This window comes from Hippocampus zosterae, chromosome 6, assembly GCF_025434085.1.
Source record: "Hippocampus zosterae strain Florida chromosome 6, ASM2543408v3, whole genome shotgun sequence".
In the NCBI taxonomy this organism is placed as follows: Eukaryota; Metazoa; Chordata; class Actinopteri; order Syngnathiformes; family Syngnathidae; genus Hippocampus; species Hippocampus zosterae.
In genome coordinates this window covers 13,663,711-13,685,155 of record NC_067456.1, presented here as the reverse complement: position 1 = coordinate 13,685,155, position 21,445 = coordinate 13,663,711, and the positions used below count along the sequence as shown (strand labels likewise).

The 21,445-nt window shown below is 41.5% G+C and overlaps 1 protein-coding gene and 1 long non-coding RNA gene across 2 annotated transcripts; one reads left to right on the top strand and one right to left on the bottom strand.

Moving 5' to 3' along the window:
• Positions 1-1,071: 1,071 nt before the first annotated feature.
• antxr1a (ANTXR cell adhesion molecule 1a) lies at positions 1,072-20,883 on the bottom strand. Its single transcript, XM_052067637.1, has 18 exons — positions 20,381-20,883; positions 18,392-18,463; positions 18,246-18,317; positions 16,582-16,663; positions 16,420-16,453; positions 16,039-16,118; positions 15,556-15,624; positions 14,589-14,669; positions 13,894-13,954; positions 13,682-13,780; positions 11,891-11,960; positions 11,729-11,807; positions 10,801-10,896; positions 10,081-10,122; positions 9,035-9,130; positions 8,796-8,963; positions 7,980-8,060; positions 1,072-2,281 (listed from the first exon to the last, which is right to left on the bottom strand). Exons 1-18 carry the CDS (start codon positions 20,533-20,535, stop codon positions 1,871-1,873), a joined length of 1,848 nt encoding a protein of 615 aa, XP_051923597.1. The 5' UTR covers positions 20,536-20,883; the 3' UTR covers positions 1,072-1,870.
• On the top strand, positions 3,113-10,889 carry LOC127601944 (uncharacterized). The gene is made up of 3 exons (XR_007962674.1): positions 3,113-3,414; positions 10,632-10,724; positions 10,791-10,889. It is a non-coding gene; the product is annotated as an uncharacterized LOC127601944 (long non-coding RNA).
• Positions 20,884-21,445: the final 562 nt, after the last annotated feature.

The window sequence follows — 21,445 nt, the reverse complement described above, 5'->3', positions numbered from 1 at the left end:
TCTTGGCAGCTTTAACTCATTAGTTACTACCCCTCTTTGGATTAAAATCTTGTTCCGACAGGTTGGGTCAAATAAATTACCCCCCCACTGGCATGGTACTTTTTGTACCAGCTTTTTGACCCAGTGGTTTAAAGAGGTCATAGCATTGTACTTAAATGTAAGCACCGATTCAGCTTCTTCACTTAAGTCGAAATAAAAGACAAAAAATAAATGGAATGAAATATTTTGACCTCCTGCCACAAACATGTCTGCAGCGATTCATTGCAGCCGCTCGTGGAGTCACCCACAAAGCCTCATGTGACTTTCTCCATGTGAGAGGTGGCCTTAGCTCTTCATTGCACTCCCCCCACAACCCCAAAAACCCGCCAGGAGTCATTAGCACCATTTCGGCTTTCCTAAGGCCCGTCCATATTTCCAGAAGATTAGTCGGACTCTGCTATTTTCCATGATGGCTCACGCACATGTGTGCATAATGCAGCGTGTGAACATCTGGAGCTGCTTAGCCATAATGGAAGTTTCATTTTTTTTTTCCTCCCTCACTTCACAGTCTCCACTGCGTGGGCTGCCCTGCCGAGTGACAGTGTGCGAACCTGGTGATCCGAGTCACCGTGTCACTGTGCACGCAACTAGCTCCGTAATCAATAGTGGGTTTTGTCACAGCCATTAATAGTTCACTAGTATGGAAGCCATATGAGAGTATAAACATAGAGGGTTTAAAAAAAAAAAAAGATTGGGATCAAGAATGGACATTGCAAAAATTACGAGAAAAAAAAATATCCAGAAATGCAAAGTTAATTTAAAGTATGAAAAGGTTTACTTTGCTTTTGAAAGAAACACCCGTCCATCATGTAAATTGTCATTCTTACATTTAGATTGACAACCCACTGTAACATTCTGGCACCATCATGGTAAAATAAAAAATGAATAAATCTGAAATGTAGTCTCCGAAAGGGAAAGTCAAAGTTTGAGAACCCTCTGATCCATAGCAGGTCAGCTGTTCACATCAGAACATCATTGGTGAACATTATGTGATTTATCAATGCTGTAGTTCATTTATTAGCACGGTAGGAGTGATTGTTTTGACACTTTTATTAAAACAACAGCTTCATACAAACAAGTTAGCGGTACGAGTAGTATAAAACAAGTTCTCCAATCGCAGACATGCTCCGGTCGGACGCGCCCATTTTCAAGTGCGTAAACGACCATATGGAATCTGGTTTATCAAGGAATAAGAACTGTACAAAGATTATGACATACGATTGTTCAACTGACTCTAATATTTGCAGAGGTGTCATAGTGTGAGTGTGAATGTTTATTCGTGCCCAGCGATTGTCTCCCCTTAGAAAAATACAAATTCTCTTCTTTTCTTTTTCTTCCAATGAAACGAGCCAAACAGTCCAGCATCCGAGTCAGTCCAATGCCCACCTAAGACCGCCACTCCGCCTAAGTTTACTGGCATAGACTCCAACTCACCCTTGACCCCAAGAAGTACAAACGCTAGATGAAACTGCTCAGGTTTCATTGATATCAAAATGCAAGGCTGTGTCGGATTCTCCATGATGCAGTTGGAGTCATTTTATCGTTATAGGATCGTGCTCCCATGTGCGAGTCTATCATCTCTCAGCTGGACAGGGAGTGGACACTTAAATCTCTCTGCGGGAGAATGAATATGATTCAAGGTCAGTGATTCAAGCATCCGTTGGGCTAGTTGTGTCCAAAAGTCAGTGTAGACAAATAGCGGAAAGCATCTCCTCGTTGTCCTCTGCACAAGGCAGGTGGGCCACAGCCTGCTGGGCTTTGCTCTCCTACAGACACAATCAAACATGGTCACGTTTCTTTACGTTTCTTGCTGGGATTCTCACTTTCCCAGCTACAGGCCGGGGCGTGGCGGTGGGCGGGCCGGCGGCGGGGCTCGTCCTGGGGCGGGGCCTTGAGGTAGCGGGGGCAAGGTGCCGGAGGACGAGAGGGGCGGCGGCGGGGTGAGCGGCAGCTCGGGCGCGGCGAGCGTGTGCAAGGAGGTGGGAGGGAGGGCCCGTTTGGGAGGCGGGGTGTAATAAGGAGGAGTGGATGGAGGGGAGGGGGATGCGTCGGAGGGCGTCGAAAGCAGTAAGGGCAGGGTAGTGGAGAACAGGGGCGATGACGGTGGGCCACAGGGGGTTGGCGGGAGAGTGCCCTGTGGTGCAGGTGGGCTCCTGCTGGGAGGGGTGTAGATGGGCGGCGGGTTATAGTGGGGGTAGTGAGGAGTGGCCGACTTCATACGAATGAAGTTCATGCATCGGCCCTGAAATGACAAAGCGGACCAGATGTTACTTTTTACGGTGCAGCTCAGTGACTTTTAGTGTCTATTCAACAGGCCTATAAAAGCAGAAATGTTCAATTCTTTTGTTTAAATATATATTGGATAAATTAGTTGAATATGTACTTCTATTTGACTACTGACTACTTGGAGCACTCATTTTCACAGCACATTATTAATGTTTGTGAAGATCAAAAAGGAAGGCACTGTCATTGTTTTGGAGTGCATCAGTGCAAGAGTTTGCGCATGTGTCCAAAGCTCAGCTTGGAGCAGGCCCAATGATTCTCATATCGCTGGAAAATGCAGGACTGTAAGTCCAATTCAAACACGATTGACTGCTTCGCTTTCTAAATGTTCACGAGAAACCACCCTGCAAGAAAGGCCAACGAGGTCATGTACATTCGCTTTTTGTTTAACCATTTGATCGAAAAATGCAAATACTGTAATAGCGATTAATCACAGAAAATTGATTCTTTTTTTTTTTTACAAAATAATAATTTCTTGACAACACTAGTAAAAACCTTTTATCTTTTACTGTAAATCAACTCAGCATATCAATCTTTCCCTCCATTTAAGTGAACGCTTATAATGCTCGAGCACATCATGTAAATATAATATTTACAATCAGTAATTCGGATGCTATGAGAAAGTAAGAGATTTTAGCTTGGCCTCATCCGTTCATGATATCATCAAAAGTCATTGTGTCACGGTTGATTTGTTTGGGACCAACAGGTGGCTCTGTTGGGCTCCTCCTACAGCGGCACACCTGCTGGTCATCATGTAATTAGTCAGTTTTCTGTCAAAAGGACTCCCGACCACCTAGTATCGGGTCATTGTTTCTGTTGTTCCTTTCTGTTTTTGCTGTCACCGCTTTTGTTAGTGTTTGTGCCTTCCTGCTTTGGATATTTTTTTTTCTATTGCTTTCACTTTGTTTTTGCGTCTGCCATGGGTTTTGGTTTGTTACTTTGGATCCTTGTTTTTTTTCAGGAGTTTGTTCTGAGTTTAGTTTTCTCAGTGTTTTAATACAGTTTGTCAAGTTCACCCTGTTCCTTCCTCCCCCCGGCCTGCCTTTTGGGGGTCCTCCACCACACCGTTCGTGACACATTGGAAGTCAAAAGGTAGGACAAACTGTCCTTGTCCTTGTTTATAATGCATCTTTACGTGTGCACTTTTTATTTTAACCCATTCGAAGACAGTGGCTGGCTTATTATGTTACCAGCTTACAGGGTGCATGAAAAGGTTAATCATACTGTGAAGTCTTGTCTGGGTGAAATCACACCCGATGGCCTTAGTGAAAGATATACTGTACGTATAAGGAGTTTGCTTTTGGTTTCTTAAGGTTTTTATTTTTTTCTTACATGTTGGGTGTTTAGTCGAGGTTTTCCTCTTCAGGGCAACATATATCTTGTGTGTGTTGCATTTAATGGTGTGTTGACGAGAAGCAGAAATCTGCTTTCAATTACAGTACCTTGGTTTATTTGTCTCCTTCAGTGTGTACAATTTCCTGCCAACATTTCTTGATTTAGCAAGGTTTCATTTAATAGGAAGAACCGTTTCCAATGATCTTTCCACTAAATTAGCATTAAGCACATTGATGAGACGGTGACAATCATATCTCGATTCAAATGGAATGTGTATGCAGGGTCAAAAGTTGAAAAGTGCAACAAGTTTAAAGGCGATCAGAGGCAGTATTCTAACTCCAGTTTTTCCGTCCATGTGAATGCTTAAGCCTTGGTGGAGGTCTGTGTTCTCTGGGTATTCGTGTTGGTTACACAAAAACTGCAAATCTGTCTTTAAGTGTGCTAACAAACTAAATGGGCACGCAATTACTTCTCTCCACAAGAAGAGACAAAGTATGAAATGTACACGACTCGATACAAAAAACACACACACAGTTGATCTTATTAGGCCCGGTAGGAGACGTCGTGTTACAGGAACCTGACATTGCATTTGTCATGGATGGATCTTGTTAGTCCCTCCGCGGCATTCATTTCGGGCAAGTTATAAAAGAGAGGATCCTAATTGCAACCAGAGCAGCCTGTTTACTGCAAGTCCTCAAGAAGGCTTTATTCTTTATTTTTTTTCAATGCCCCCAAAGAACGCTTTACACGAGACTCACTCAAGCTCATGAAGTTGGTCGTTGGCTTCATTCAATCAACAAAAGTTCCTGAGGTTGTACAATTTGTTATTCCACAAATATTTCAAACACTTCATACATGTCATATGAGACAGTAGCATACTTAGTAAGAGCCCATTTTAGAAAGCCTCAACAGATTGTTTTGTTTTCTGGTGGAGACAGACCCGTGCAAATGGTTGTAAAGGGTTAAAAAAGGGTGTTTTGTGTCATTGTGGGCGTGAACACAGCCGCTTTGATTCACGGCTAGTCGAAGAGAGTATCCTCATTGCCATGAATTGTACTGCATGAGAGGCACACTGATAGCCCATGACATGGCAGAAAAATACACTGATTTGCTTGTCATGCCGCAGGTTGAGTGCAGAGATCATCTAATAGTTGGATGCGATTCCAGAAGGCGTCAAAGGTTAGTCTACTCTCAGCCATCAAACTCTGGCACAAGTCAAAAGAAGCACCCTCGGTACGCCGAAATGCCCAGCGTAGCACACAAAGATGAACCAAATCCACAATCTAGCGCATTGAGGCTTGCGTTAGCATGAAAAACAGACTCTGCCAGTTTTCACGGTTGATCAGAGCTGTGCTATTTATGGATATGGACCCCAAAGAGTTGTTTGCCATATACTATTTAACATACATTTAAAGTTTATACTATTAACATGGGCAGTGAAGCACTTTTGGGGTGGAGTCTTTTCTTACAAATGTTCACTCGTCACAGCAAGCCTTGTTCTCTAAATCCTGCAAAGAGTAACAACCTACTCAAAATTTATAGAAGTCATCAAATCCAAGGGCTTGTGTGGGTATTTTTTTTAATATCTATACTTGGAAAAAATGACATAAATATAATTAAAATGGAACTTTGGTGGGGGGGGGGGGAAACTTGACACCTCTATAGGTTAATGTTCAACACCTGTTTGCATTTTTTTTCTTGATGACCTCACTCAGTCAGTGGATTTGAGGACAGTGTGTGTGTGAGGGTGATCTTTGTAACACACTGTACTGCCCCATATGTCTTACAGGAAGTACAATTTTCAAGCTCTCTGAATAAAGTGTTCAAAATCAAATTATGACAGAATTGCCCAATGCAGTAGTCAACAATCCTCCACATAAGCACTTGGACAAAATGTTACCAACAGATCTTTGACTCATAACAGATTAATCAAATGATTTTATGGCAAGTGGAATGTTGGAGTTGGTTGCATAATTTGTCCTATTCTAGGAATTGCCATCGTACGTTGACTTTGCTCAACGACATCTGCACACATGGATGTGACCATTTCAAGGATGTTGTTTTCGTGTAATATTTATACAATAAAGTTGGCAAAGATGAGCACTTTAGCCTATTTTGCCAGTCAGTCCTACGTCTGCGACATGGGTACCTTTCTGTCATCGTCACTCCATCCTTATTCATATAATAATCATCTTCCATTGAAAGCGCTTCCGTCCCAGTCCATTCCCACCCTTGTTGTGAAATGGGTGTCTGTAGGCACTTTGTTCTCTGACCTGTGGTAGCGTTCCTATAAAAATTCTATTCAGATGCAATCGCCTGTTAAGAAAATCCATTGTTTGGCTACACTCTAGCCTTATTTTGACACCACATACTTAACCCAGTTAGGGACGATTAAATTAATTTGTCCTTTAAAAAAAAAAATTATCTGCGTCCGTCCAAGACTGTCGAATGGACCGTTCTGTAGAATGGACCGTTCCGTCCTGGGGACGGAATGCCTATCTCTGCAAATTGGTTTTGCACTTAGTTTGGCATGCGTTTTCAGAAAATTGTTTGACATACTCCTACTTTGATATAAGCGTATACCCATGCAAACCGTAACTACAATGAATAACAAAGAAAAAAAATGTACCCCTGAAAGCTGGCCGTGCCATTCCCTCTGCTGTCCTTGTGTGTTAAATGAGAAACACTTGTGACGAAGCAATGACTCACATTGTTCCATACTCCCGGTCAGACTTGAGTATAAACACAGCTGTGTGCCACCTGACACAGTTTTGTGAAAATAAACAAGCGGCTGGTATACATAACGTTCGTATGTGTATGTAAAGACCTTTGTACTGGTATAGCACAGCCAGGGTTGTACAGCTGACTGAATGTCACACAAGAGTTGGATCTCAAATGTGAAAATTATTGCTCTGAATATCACTATTACATTACCTTACTAGCTTATCCAATGCAAGTACTATTTTGATTGCCGTTAGCAAGATCTTGCAAAAAACAACACACAACTGATTTCCATCAACTCTGAGGAGGTAGCGAATGTGCAAATCCCGGTAAAAATTTTGAGAAAGCATTTTTACTTTTTTTATTTTTTCAATGTAAGTCTCAAAGGAGTTTACGTCCATCTCAAGTCTGGCTGCAGCACCGATTGATGCAGTGAAAAGATTTCTGGTCAAGTCATCACTGGACAATGCCAAATATTGCTTCTCAATGAACTGTTGTGTGAGGTGATTAACCTTGCATGTTACTGTTAACCTTAAACATGAATCTTGGCAAGTGGAATCTGCACAAATTTTTGAAAGAATACAAAAAAACGATGCGAGAGTAAAAATGGTGTGGTAGTCAGCAAACACAAATGCTAGTATGGCAAACCGTACATTCATTTCACTTTTCTGGGGGACACAATCTCACCTCAACAGAGGTTGTTAAATGTGATTTCATAATTTGATGTTGCTCATGTTGTTGTATTGTGCCAATCCCATCCCTCGACACTGCATGTTGACTGCCAACAGTCGAGTGAACCGTTATCGCCTTGATTACGCAGCTCGCCATCGGGAAATCACATTTGGCTTTTTCCTGCGATGACTTCAACAGACATCTCTTCCCTGCATGAATTCGCACTGCAGCCAGCCAGACGCCAGACGAAGGTTAACTCCCAATTTACAGTCACTTCACCCGTGGGGCTCTCTTTATGCAACGGTTCTCAAATTGGGGTCAGTGGTTCCTTGGGGTCCAGAAAAGTGTTTGCAATGCAGTAAATGATCACATTGTTTATCTTGTTAAAATAATGGCCTATGTCATATATAAAAAATATGACATGGGCCATTATTTTAGCAAGATAGACAATATATATCACTTAAACATCTCCGCATGCTGGCCACCTGTGCTAATATTGCCGGCGTCCTCAGTTGAACAGCTGATACAAAATTAGCATTATTAATTATTGTTAAATATAATGTATTCAGTATTTGGGGCTGTTTTTAGGGTTTTCTAGAAAGAAAAAAAATATGCATATTAACTTTGTGTCCAAATAAACAGGCCAAGATTTCAGACTGAGCAAGTCATTTTGTGAGTAAACTGAATCAAGATCGTCATCAGTTAAGTATGCGTAATTTTGGCAACATTTTGGTTTGGTGGTGTGCCTCAAGCAAAATGGGTGACAAGGCTCAATAATATTTGGGGAAACACTGTGATCTACAGCGCTCGCAGCTTCGGCACTTTCTCTGTAATTAGCGGAACAAAAAGGGGTCTCCTTGTTGAGCAAATTTCATGCAATCTCACACACACACTGATTGACATTATCTGTCACTTTGTGACAATCTTACCTTATCACCTGGATGAGGTCTCATAACAGACACGCGGTTGTAGGCTTTCCTTAAAAGGGCCCACAATGCATCCATCTTGTTCTATAGAAACAAAGCAGTTAAAATGCAAATCTTAATGACACAGATGTTGTAGTGCAATATCCTGGTTTCTGCCCTTCTTCCTGATATACAATAGAATATATCAACGCCCCGTCTTCATCTATGAATCTTCTCTTCATAGTTTCAAATAAAGCAGCTATGCTGATGATAAAGGGAGGGCAATACAGCTGAGGTTCTCCCCCCCCCCTTCACAAAAATGCTAGTCGCGCAGCCCCGTTCCCTGGAGGTCAGTCCAACAGGAGCCTGGTTTCTATTAACAATCTCCTTTCAATGGGAATGAAGTGTCACTCCTCTAAGCCAGCGCTGGAAGAGCAGCGTCAAAGCAGCCGTGTTACTTCAAAATATTTCGTGTCACTTTCATAAACAGATCTCAGCAATGTTTCTACTTACATGGCCCGCAGCTGATTAACATTGATCCTTTGTAATAGGTGTGCATTAACGACGCACCCACATGCAAACGGTTGCTTTCAAGGGCCTTTATAAGTGGGAACTGGCAAATATGAGTCCATCTGGCTCTGATCACAACTGGCCTTTGGTCTGGCAGCAATTTATCATATTCAGATCTTTTGTCACATTTCATTATATCAGATTGCATAAGTTTATGTAAAATGCAGAAACGGATATTTATCTGCCTGGCCTGAAATGTACAAGAACTTCTGAATCCGGTTGAAGTTTCTATATCTGAGCAATTATTAGAGCATTCATTCATTCATGTACCTGTATGGGAGAGTACCACTTGTGCGGTCCAAGTGGTTTGTGCATGCCATTGTTGAGAACACGCGTTGGGGACTGCACAAACTCCTGCTCAGGCATCTTCACTTTGGCATTTTTGGCCTTCTCCAGCTTTGCTCCTTCTTCTGTGGAGCCTTTCTCACCCCAGCGAACCTAACAAAGACCACTTTGCTGTAAGTGGATTTCAAGTCCGAAGGTGGAGTCATTCAACACTCCGTTCTCACCTCCATCCTTTTGATTCCCCCGACTCCCCGTCCTCCATAGTAGGAAGCATCTACAGTGGGCCATTTCTTCTTTGGTGTATCATCGTCTTCATCATCCTGTTGGGTTGGGACAACGAAGCTCAATGATGCGGGGATTTGAATCAACCACTTCACTGGCTCCATGTACTGAGATGATGCCTATCAAAATGTCTTTGTTGCTATGGTTACAGTTGAATGATTTGTAGAAATCCAATGCATCGAACTAAGTGTTGAGTAAAATATTTGGATGACCTTTTTGGATAAACTGGACATAAAAGGGTCTAAATATTACAATCTACACCTCTGCAAACAATAAACACAATATTTCCACTTCTCCAACATGTCAATAAAAATGATGCGAGATTAATTTTTTAAGGGCAGAATCTTGGAAACCGACATTCTATTGTTCAGGTGTACCCAATGTTGTGGCTAGTGACCAGAACACAACCTGCAAATATCCTCTTGCATCATAACCACGCATAGTTTTTTAAAAGAATTTCTTCTGTCATTCTCCACTCTTACTTCCATCCTTGGGTTTTCTCTGTCTGTCAGTAGTGGTTGACACATCCAAGGAAATAACACAGTAGCCCAAAAGGATATTGTCATGACGTTTCATCCTTGTAATATATTGTCCATCTGACTAATAATCTTTCATCTTGTCAAGTCGACAAAGTCATGACAAGCACGCAAAAGCGATTAGTTTCAGGAATCAACAGTATAATTACTGTAAACAAACGCAATGGGATACTAGTGAATTATTGGCCGGCTATACTTCCAAACGGAATGCGGGGAAGATTGACTTGAGGCTGTAAATTAAAAACGGCCACAAAACTGGGATGGGTAAAGATGGAAAATAGCAAAAGTCTGAATTTCATTGTTAATCTTGGAGGGCGTCAACTCGCAACACATTTGAGAGATTGGTCAAGACTTGGAGAGAATGAGAGCGCTTGGTCATTGAGGTATAAGATGTCAGAATAAACTAAACACTGGCAAGGAATCATTCAAGTCTAAAAGAGTGGCGCTCCTACCGAACTCTCCTCCGCAATAGGTGGCGGCGGCTCATGGATGATCTGAGAAGGAATAAACACGGAGAGAGAGATCAGTCCACATCAGATAGTCACAAAAGCATGTCAAACACGGTTGTCTCCGCCCATGGCTGAGGAAATGCTTCGTCCACTTAGATGAGCAATGCGCTGACCTAGAAATCTGCCGTCCACATTTTTTGGGGGCAAAATTGAGTTCCCAAAAATGCGACATTTATTTAACTATTTATTTGTGGAGCAATATCCTCTCTATGTAATATAGTCATCCTTTTCCTCATGGTTTCAGATGTGCATTGTTTGAGATTGCCGCAAGGCTGAAGCGTTACCAGCATATGTGATCACATATTGCACGTACAGTTTAGTCTGTCTGGCACAGGTCGCACACGCCTCTCGTGTGTGGTTCTGTGTCATTTTTACCATCTACAGATGAGCTGTCAGGTTGATTCTAAACTAAATAAAGACAGCAAATTAAATGCGTGACCCTGATTTTTCTTATTTGTGATTTTCCTCCATCCTTTTCCAAATCCTGGCGCAAGAATGACTCTCCATGGTAACCCGGCATCATTTTCCCAAACAGACACGCAAGGACTTGAAATGCCATGAAATAGACAAGAACAGAGAGCGTAAAGGTAGCCGTGTTGTAAAAAGATTTCCGTATGAAAGGGGATGACTTATATTTTAATTTATATGAGAAGGTGAACTCACCACAGTGCAGCAGAGGGGCCAGAACCACCATAGGAGAGCCAAAATGAGCAGCAGCATCAGGATGAGCAGAGTAATGGCCAAAATGGTCCCATCAGACTGTGACACATAAACGGGAGCATCACTCTATGTTGAATTATACTGTCCAAAGATGGTGCCCTTTTATTTCCTGCTCCTTTGGTCGATCAAGTTGTTTTGTTTCTAATTTAAAAGGCCACCATGTCATTTATTTGTCATGAGAGGCGGAAATAAATAATGTGAAGCACTGAATGGCATTGTTACTTGCATATCAGAATCATCTTTATTGGCCAAGTATTTTGAACGTGCAAGGAATTTGTCACAAGCTTAAAGGCAAGATTCTTTGGTAGTGGCAAAGTTTGTGAGACTGCACAACCATGCATGTGGTTGATTCAGGTGCAGTTGCTCCTCACTTTGGGTCAAATCAAAGGAGACGAAGCAGCAATACACACAGTTAGTTCATCTATGATTGTGTCTGTGGGGCATATGTTCACCCAGTCGGAGGCGCTGAGGTAAATTGGAGCTTGCAGTTAGTTGGTTGGCGTCAGATTGTCACGTTTGTAGTGAGGATTGGTTTCAATATTTGCGGAGCAATTCCAAATATTGACAACATATAAATCTTACATATTATGCAAGGGTCAAAACTAGAGAGAAGGCTCAAAGTCTGGCAGTTTATATTGACTCATGTCTCTTTGAGCTTCAAATATGCAATATGTACGGAATGCAATAAACAGCGCTAACTTAATTTACAATTGTATGTCAGTTAAGAATATGAGTGAAAAATGTGGAAAGTTACAATTAATAAAAGTTATGATGGCAGTTTTGACACTGGAATGAGTGTGTGCGTGTGTGTGCGCGCGTGTGTGTGTTTAGTTTTACAATGTTAGAGGACTCCTTTTTGAGTTGTACTCACACAGCTCACAGTTGTAATGGTGACAGAACTAGAGATGAAACTGAGCCCTTCGTTCATACTGACGTAAAGATTTGCGGCCCTGGAAAAGAAATGAGAAAATGACTGAACTGTCATACTGGCGGCACCGTGGAAAAACAAACATGGGTGCGACGGTGAACTGACATTCCCTCATCCTGGAGCACAGGTGCCTGGCACAGAAGATATGTATCCTCCACTATCAAAGGTTTGACCACTAGAGACAAAGATGGAAAAGTTTCAATACAAATGCATGAGCCAAACATTCCAGTCTTCTCGTATCAACTCCTATAAAAAACTGCTGAAAAGTTAAAAAAACATGTTTTTCTGAAATCGATTTGTTGTTCACAACAAGTTGGTGAATGAATATTGGGCAAGAGGAGAGGGAACTCCAGGAACATGTTCACGGAAACGTAGTGACTTTCGCAAGAAGTCGCTTCAGAAATTTCTGAGAAGCGCATTCCCTTAAAATCAAAACAAGTGTTTTCAGTACTTTGGGAACAAAGTCTCTAGTAGAAAACACCTCAGCAAAACAACTAGGTTTTGTTTTTGAGGCAAATCTAGGTCTTGTCCATTTCCAGCTGGCTTTTTGGAAAGCAGCTCCAACAAGCACCATGACCAGTCCACTGTGTTTATTCTGGCTGGGGGAGAGCATACCCCAGAAGTAATGAAATCAACACGAGACACACATGGGCCGTAGCTGATCCACTCTTGAAACTCTATGCAGGATGGAGGGATAAGCAAATGATGTGGCCAGAAACAAGCTCAACAGGAACTGTGCCACATCATATATGATCTCGCTCCACTTTGTCATCCATTAAAGAGAGAGATAAATTGGACTCGCGGGGCTTCTTGAGAGGTCACAGATGGTATAGTGGTACGCTCGCCTGACTTGTGTGCGGGCAGCGACGGCTTGGTTCTCACTCGCTGACGGTGTGCATGTGGGTGTCAATGACTGTTTGTCTCTTGATGTGTCCTGCGACTGACTGGCGAACATTTCAGACTGTAGTCTGCCTTCCGCTCGAATTCAGCTGGGATAGGCTCCGGCGAGCCCCCCGGCACTCTGTTCAGGATAAGCGGTGTTGAAAATGGAAGGATGGCTTCTCAAAAACATCTCCTCAAATCCAGTGAACAGCACATTCACATCTAAGGTCAAGTGAGATGCTTCAAGTAACCTACCGTAATCTGGGGATAATCCACGCAAGGATAGGAAGAACATACAAACGCCACAAAGTAAGGCCATAGCCTGCGTTCAAACCTCAGAACTGACTGATAAATGAATATTTTCTTCTGTAATATCTCCCCATACAATATTTATCGATATCATGGAACCAGTCATCATGTCAACATGACATAAACTAGCTTTCGAAAACAGTGGACCTCTACCAGTTTGCCTGATAGAGCATAAGTGTTTGATCTTTCTTTGTAAATTAAACCAACGCTTCCCGCTGAGCTGTGGTGTGCACAGTGGGAAGCGATTTCCGCAACCATTAAAGTACTCCAGCCATAAAGACTGTGGAGAAATAGTTTGTTAGCCTAAAGGCAATTTAAACATTTTGTTTCATGTGTGGCACCGTTGCCGTTTTCACATAAAATAGCAGAAGCGGTAAACTTGGCACCTGCCTTTGATCACGCAGGATCCCAGCTGCGCACAGGACATTTAATTTAAACTTCACTTGGATATGATAATGAGATTCAAGATAATAGTCAAACATTCTCCCCTTACAAAGATATTAATGCTCATTCATGATTGACGCTATCGGAGAAGTGTTGGTGGTGTGTAACAATAAAGGATATTTGTATTGACACAGTTGGCTACATCTTAACTATAGTGAGAGGTATTTGTAATATTCCCATGTAAAAACAATGTTGGCGTAAACTACACCCGGAAAAAATAAACATCTTGGTCATTTGGATTTTGAGATCTGTTTCACTCACTTTTAGTAACGGTGTCATTAATGCGAAAGCTGCACAGGACCTTCTCAACATTGCGAGCATGGAGGAATCCATTTCCTCTCACTACAACCTGGAATGACTCTGGCAGAGGAGAAATGAAAACACAAAATGTCACCTCAACATTTGGTAATGACCCCAAAATCTTCAGTGCAAAATTTATGATTCTCGGCATGGAGGGAAACGTGCTTCCTCACCTCCTGCACAGATACTGGAAGGTTCAGCTGCCAAAATCTCAATGCAAGACTTTTTCAGGATCTGAGGAAATGAGGGAGTGTGGGGGGGAAACATCAATATGGAAGCCTTATAACAGGAATAACTTGGCATTCTCTTCAATATTTTTACAGCGTCAGTGTTTCCTTATGCTAATCTCTTGCTTCCCGTCCCAAAGCATCCACTTACGGCATTGCTGTGCTTCTTGACATGATATTGCTACTTTAACTGTTCCTGGCATCTACAACAACATACTTGCTTCCTTGAAATTCAAATGAGATGATAATGCGCTGCAGATGAGAAGGCTAACCTATCGAAAGGCAACCCTGTTGTCACGACACACTGCTTTTTATTTCCTGACAACGGCGAGGTCACAAGAGATCCAGTAATCTATTTGATCCTGTTCGGCCAAACGTGGTCCTCATTGATCAAAGGCAGCAAAGTCACAGGTACAGCAACATTTTTTTTCTGGGATTGTGTCCCAGGCAGAGTTTCATGGATGCAAGCGTTTAAAGGACGCTTATGGTCCTTTAAGTCTGGTATGCATTCTAACGAGTCTAACTAGAAGATCATAGAGTCCAGGAGGTATTATATTTCAAGGTGATTTCCTGTGGGCCGACAATGCCATGTCGCTTATTTCCATACAGATGTTGCCTGTGTGGACCAGAGTGATACTTACAGAATCAATGACCCCTTGCAAAGCCTCAAATCCATCATTGACCGGGAATACATGGTCCTTACTGTCAGCAATCTTTGCCAGCTGAAGGTGAGCAATTAAAAACACCAGTGAGCCAGATGTTGACAAATTTACCCACATTCATGCTTGTATTGCTGTCTTTTCACTGTGCATATTATACTAAACACAAAACAGCATTCAATTATAAAAATAATACCCTTTTTGCTTTCATCATGATCCTTGAAATGTTATTTTACGGTGATTTTCTTGCTGACTTTTTGTTCCCGTCTGTCCAGATAACCAAATCTAGGGGACTCCAATTCTGGTCCCTGAGGCCCTCCATCCTGCATGTCTGAGATGTTTCCCTCACTTCAACACAACTAATTCAAATGTTCAGGATCATTATTAGGATTCCGTAGAGATTGCTGTTGAGCTGACTATTTGAATCAGGTGTGTTGGAGTAGGCCGACGTATGAAAGACACAGGACAGTGGCCGTCAAGGACCGGAGTTGGTGACTCCTGCGTGTGGCATACTGTATGCTGGCACATGATGATTTTATTTATTTATTTGTTTGTTTATTTTTGTGTTAGACGCAGGTTCTGTGGCCGCTGAAAATGTGTGATGTAATCAGAAGGAACATTGCTGTTGAAAGACAGCACGAGAGTATGCTGTTTTGCTGTACAGTGTGTTTTTTGCCCCTGAAATTTTTTCATTTAAAAAAAAATATCCGTGATTTTTTAAAAAATTCTGTGATGTTAATATATGTATATAACGATAGTCTATTTTTGCTATTGTCAAATAAAATAATTTTTGGCAGCTTGACTATTAAAATATTGCATTAAAAAATCTGTAACCCCTTTATTACACGACTACGAGAGAGTCGTCACTTACGCTCCATTCCACGACAAATAAATATGGAAAATTTTTCATGTTTGAGACATATGGACTAAAGGGAATGCAAACAGGCACCTGAGTCTCATTGAAGTCCTTCACCCCAACGCAGTAAACGGTGGCCCCCAGGCTCCGGGAGCGATTGGCCTGTCAGGTTGGCAAAGATTGAAAACACAAATAAAACAAAATTCTATGCAGCAAATGGATTCAGTTACATCTTGGCATTTTACAACATTTTACAAAACACAACTACACCGCTTTGAAATGTGTCATACAGCGACATGTTTTACAAGACATGCAACAAGCAGGACTATTTTGAAAAATAAATCATTGCTTTTTGATGATGGACTATTATTATGGCTAGCTTCATGTGTTTGAACACACACAACAAAGTCCAACACAGCTCACCTGCACTGGGCTCTTACAGAAGCTTTGACTTAGAGCAGTAAACAACAGGATTTTCAAAGCGCTGATGTGGCGCCATTTAATGGGGGTTAGTGGTGCAAACAGAAATGTTTCACCTGCTTGCAATTAGTGTAGAAGCCTATTTGTCTCTCTGACCTCTCTCTCGGCATAGTAGAAGAGATCCTCGTGCAGCTCTCCATCTGTCAGAGCTATAATCACACTGGCGGTGCGATAACCTGCGGATGTAAACCATATGGTCATCCTTTGAGAATAAATGTATTATCTGTGCTTATCTAGAAAAATGTGTCAGATTTCATACGCAAGCCCCATTTATGAGCATGGAGCAACAGGTAATGGAGATAAGGCAAAGCTCTTTCACTTATACTTAGAACATTTTAACATTTTTTAAATGATTCCTCACATTAAAAAGGCTTAAAAGCTTCAGAGACCCCCCGACTCTTCAGTCTTTAATATGAGGATGGTTTTACTGGTAAGACTTTGACATGAAAAAGGAAGGTACAATCTTGTACGACAAACCTTCTATGTTTCCATAGTATATCTGCTCACTGGCCTGTGGAGCAAAAACAAGGACAATGAGCTGTCAAACCACACCCTGCAGGAAGGCAACATCTGTTTAGTGGGTTCTGTGTGTGCTGTTCATGTTGTATGAAGAATGGAGAGAGAAATGCCGCAACTCACCCTCAGGATGCCCTCGTGCATGAAGGTGTCCCCTCCTGGATGAACTCCCTGGAGCTCCTCCAGACCTTTGCGGATACGCTCTCTGAGGTGGCATACGCAAAACAAGCCCATCTCATATAATGCAATGTTTTACAGTATTTATTAAGATTAGGAGTGGTTGACCAAATCTAGGGTTCAGTTGGTATCTCGGCTTTGTGCTCACGGTGTTCGGTTTGGTATGAGTTGACTGTTCGAAAACTCAGTTGTGTCTTGTATAGTTAGTTTAAAAGATAAAGTATATGTTCACAGCAGTATTATTGATAATTATTATTGTATTATTATCCGCGCGACCCGACCCCGGATAAGCGGTGGAAAATGGATGGATGGATGGATGGATATTATTATTATTTCAATTATTATTATTTTGTCCTTCTAACTATGCCAGCAGCATAGTAAATAAAAGCTCTTTAGGTCAATGTGCTGAACTCATGCACGCCCGTAACTTCATATCTTCGCTCATGGGCATGACAGAATTCTTATCGCTTTTAGCTCTAAATACCACCACAGTGGCTTTGAAATTAAACAACAAAGCTGAGCTTTCACTGCAGACTTTAAGTTTTAACTTGAAGGCATTTATATCCGAATCAGGTAGAGCAGTTATTACAAGTCGTGTACAGTAAGGCCCCGGGGGCCAGCTAGCTGCATGCTAGCATTGTAATATCCTTGGGTTAAGCCACGTTTTTGTGATAATCAAAACACCTAAGTCCCGAACGTAGTGTTTTCCAGCTATTTGTCATTTAAAATCTTTGGTTTTATGTACCAGAGCTTGATTATGTATCATTATGAATCCAACTGGAGAAGTCTATGAGGCGCCCCAATGCAATATGACTGGCTGCGGTGTCGCTGGAAGGATATGACCCACATATTGTCCACTGCTTGTGTACTCTTTAGCGTGAATCATGACATGCCACCATGCATGCCGTCATCTTGGCTTAGCACTCTGAGGGAAATGCAGACGAACCAGTCTGAAATTGTCAAACGGAACAGTTTGACCAGTTTAAGAAGAAAAAAAAAGGTCAGTCTCTAATTAAGATTCATTTATACTTTTCTTTTGGTATTTGTATGTTTAATGTATTTCTTTGTTGCCTTTCTTCACCTACCGGTAAAAGTATATTGTGATGTAGTATTACGTAGTCATTGCATGTTTATTTAATTTGAGTGATATTTGCCAAACTATCACAATCGTTAAAGGAAGTTGCGTCATTGCTCTTGCCTCAACCGCATAGAGTGATCCAGATGGATGAAGTAGTACAGGAGTATTACAATATTTTAGTGCATCATCTTAGGGGAACAAATTAGAGGCAGACCAGGCATGTGCACGGATATTTTGGAGGTCAAGTGCTCAGGCCCCCAAAAAGAGCACCCAACACCAGAATTATTCTTACAATTGAGATAAAACAGTCTTATTGATTACCTTATTTATTTATGTCTGTTAACATAATCAACACAGTCAATAATACAACTTTTAGCAAAGGAGGTGAAAGGAAACCACAGGGGATATAAAGTCTACATGCCCCTGTTCAAATGGCAGGGGTTTATAGTATAGTATAGCATAGCAGAGTACTTGTATAGTACAGTACAGTTTAGCATTAAAAAAAATCCCAAAATAGGTCAGATGTACCCACCTGTCCTCTGTCAGGCTCATTAAAATCTTCCCTTCAGTCGAGAACACGATAAATGACATCCGTAATTGTGGACTAAAGAATAGTAGAATGAAATTTTGTTAGATCAGTTTCTTGAAAGGTTCTAAATTCCAAAACGATTAGTTTACCTTATGAATTTATGAGCTAAATGCTCAACAAAATGGTAGATTTCAGTCCAGTGGTCCATCACACTCCCAGATCTACCAAAAACATCACATGGTTAGTTACATCAAAGAAAAGAGAGCTGATTTTTTTTTTTTTTTTTTATTGAGTGGTGTTGAGTGTTTCCACAGAAGCAAATCAGCAACATTTTGGAGGCGCTTTCCCCTGAGGGAGAACGCTCATTTAGCTCTGCTCAAGTTACCGCTAACATTCTTCTCAGACACCCACAATTAATTATTCCGATCTGCGAAATGACCGCACATTAAGTCACCGTGTATACCACTCTGAGATCACAACAAGTTCAGTGTTGATGCTAATCCATTTTGTTCTCTTTTGTACGACCTCATAGTGAAGCTTAGCTGTTGGTATTCTTTGCTTTCCTTCATGTTTTAATTGTGTTGAAGCGCAACTGCCGCAAAGACCTCTACATCCTGTGCATTTTTTTTAACACGGGACCATTACAGAGCGAAAGGATGTCATTCACCTTTCAGGATACTAACAAGTATCTTTTATTGCATGATATGAAATGAAGACAAACACGTGTGCTCGTACCTCCGAATCACTTTTGATGTCCTTGTTTAAACTCTGATTTTATTAACTCAGATTCCCCAACCCCCTCCTCCTCCTTCTGCTCCTCCATACCAAACACCTATTTTTCCATTGTTGGTATGACATAAATTCCAGTGCGAAAAAGCAAGACAGCAGGCTGAAACATTAAAACATCTGGAGCCAATGAAAGATAGCCTGGGAAGACAGCAAGAGATGATGAAGCTAATACTGGGTGGGGGCAGGTAGAGGGCATGGTTGCTACAAGTTCACTATATCCAAAATAAAATGCATTGCAAAAACAACAAATGGAAGGAGCAATATCATGCCTTGTGTTAACACATGGAATAGCATGTAGATGTGCATCAACTTTGACACGTGCACGATTCCCACACGGAGAATCTACATTTACTCGGACAATGCATCGGCATGACTGGAGATGAGTACACGCACTCAAGTTACACATCTAACCTTCCACGCATTAATACGCCGAAGTACTGTGTTTGATGGCCTAAGTACTAAAAAGATTAATACATGGAAATGTTTGAAAGTGGAGAGTCTACTACTTTAACTTCGAAGACAGACTGATGTTCTTGCCACAGATGTCCCAGATGTGGCAACTCTGTTTTCCGGCAAAGATCTCTTCAACGTGTCTCAATGAAGGCTGCCAGTCTAATTTCTGGATTGCCGATTCACCAAAACTGTTTAGGTTAGTACCAGGTGGGTACACTGTCCATTATGAAGCACCTCTCACTTTGGCTTTGTACCACTGTAAACCACAATATAGTGAGTGTTTTTCAAATGAATCCTCCTCTGACAGCGTCTGTCACATCTGAGTACTCTTATCATTCTAAAGGTAGAATTGTTGGCACTACTGAATCACATTAGAGTGTGCAGGTCTACCTAATGAACTGTCCAATATGAGTTTTGTGCATGTGAAACCCTCCCTAAACCATTGCCTTATATTTGAGTGGATGCGCAATATTGCCCATTTATTACCGGTATTTTGGGTTAAAAGTCCCCCATCTGGTCTGTGTTATGTTGATGAGGACAAATACAAGGTGTTACAAGAGTAATGGTTAACAAATGTGGATTTACAGTGTGCTATGCTAAAATGTAGTTTTAGACCCTGTGACACCATTGCAATACCAATCCATCTACACTGCTGACATGGCAAGACAGCAGTGCAGGGTCCATACTGATCACATTTCAACTGAATCGTCACAACAAGCACAAAAAGGATCAAGAATTTCTCGCTAATATGCTTCAAATTCAATGGCTCTGGATATTGGACTGCATGTTTGTATTTGTCAACTGTTTGCAGGATGAATTCATGTGTTGCATAAAAAAAAAACTTTTTGTCACAAATCGATTCTCTCTTCTCTATTGTACTACAGAGTTCAACTCACTTGTCCAAGACAAAATAGAGGTCAAAGCCTCCATAGCACGAGGACGAGCCCGCCAGCCTTCTGTCGTGGTTGGATCCGGTGTGAACAAAAGGAACAACCAGAGTGGCAGCAAACAAAACTGGAATCCACGATCTTCTACTCCAACATGTAGACATTATTCCTTCTGAAAATCCCACACAGGTAAGGTGAAAATTAAGAGCACCTTTTTCAAAGTGTCAATAAAGATGGAGCCAAGACAGTTGCCCTTGATGACCTCTGTGTCAGTCCTTCACAGTCATCGGCGGCATCCAAAATAAATAATCATCCAAAGCAGAAGTGTAACTCAAGAGGTGAAGTTGAGGAGAGGGAGAAGTGAGCGCTCTCTCATAAGAGTGGGTCCAACAAAGATGATGCAAAGGCCTTCTAGAATCGCAACCTCCCACTTGAGCTTTTTTGTTCACCAAATGACCTTGCCAAATAGCGACCCTCTAACTTGTTAACTCTCACCGTTAACATGTTTTGTCCCCCCGCGCTGCCTTAAAGTGAAGAAAGCAGGACAATGGTCGCTCTACCACCAATTAGTAGATTCTGCCCCCTAGAGGTGGTACATGATAGAAAGTGATGTGAAGTTAGGCCATACTGATGCAGGTCTGTTATTTTACTCATATGTTGCAGTATTTGATTGTTGACTAGTGGTAAGAGTAATCATTTATGTATGCCGTAGATGTTTTTTTTACATACTTCATATTTGCATCACCATTCTAACTCCTCTAAAAAAGGGCTCTTTCAGTTTTCAAAATCCAAAGACTTTTCTCAGATACAGGACAACCTACAAAGTCAACCCCTTTAAAACTCATATAAATGAGAGTTCAACAACAAAACAGAAATAATTAAACTTGATTATGCAACACATATTATAGGACTCTCAAGCATGGTAATGCTTTGTGGGCTGGATTCAAGAAAAGAGTGGGCTGAATGTGGGCCTTACTTTGGTAGCTCCTCCCGTATAGGATGCATTTTCATAGCTGATGCATTGGCAATGAGTAAACATCGGGTCTATCTATTCAGGGTGTCAACAACCAAAAA

Coding starts and splice junctions, on each gene's coding strand:
- antxr1a (XM_052067637.1), bottom strand. CDS start 20,535: ATGTCTACATGTTGGAGTAGAAGATCGTGGATTCCAGTTTTGTTTGCT. Junction 18,464..20,380: donor CTCTATTTTGTCTTGGACAA/GTGAGTTGAACT, acceptor TGTTTTTGGTAG/ATCTGGGAGTGTGATGGACC. Junction 13,781..13,893: donor TTCCAGTATCTGTGCAGGAG/GTGAGGAAGCAC, acceptor CTCCTCTGCCAG/AGTCATTCCAGGTTGTAGTG.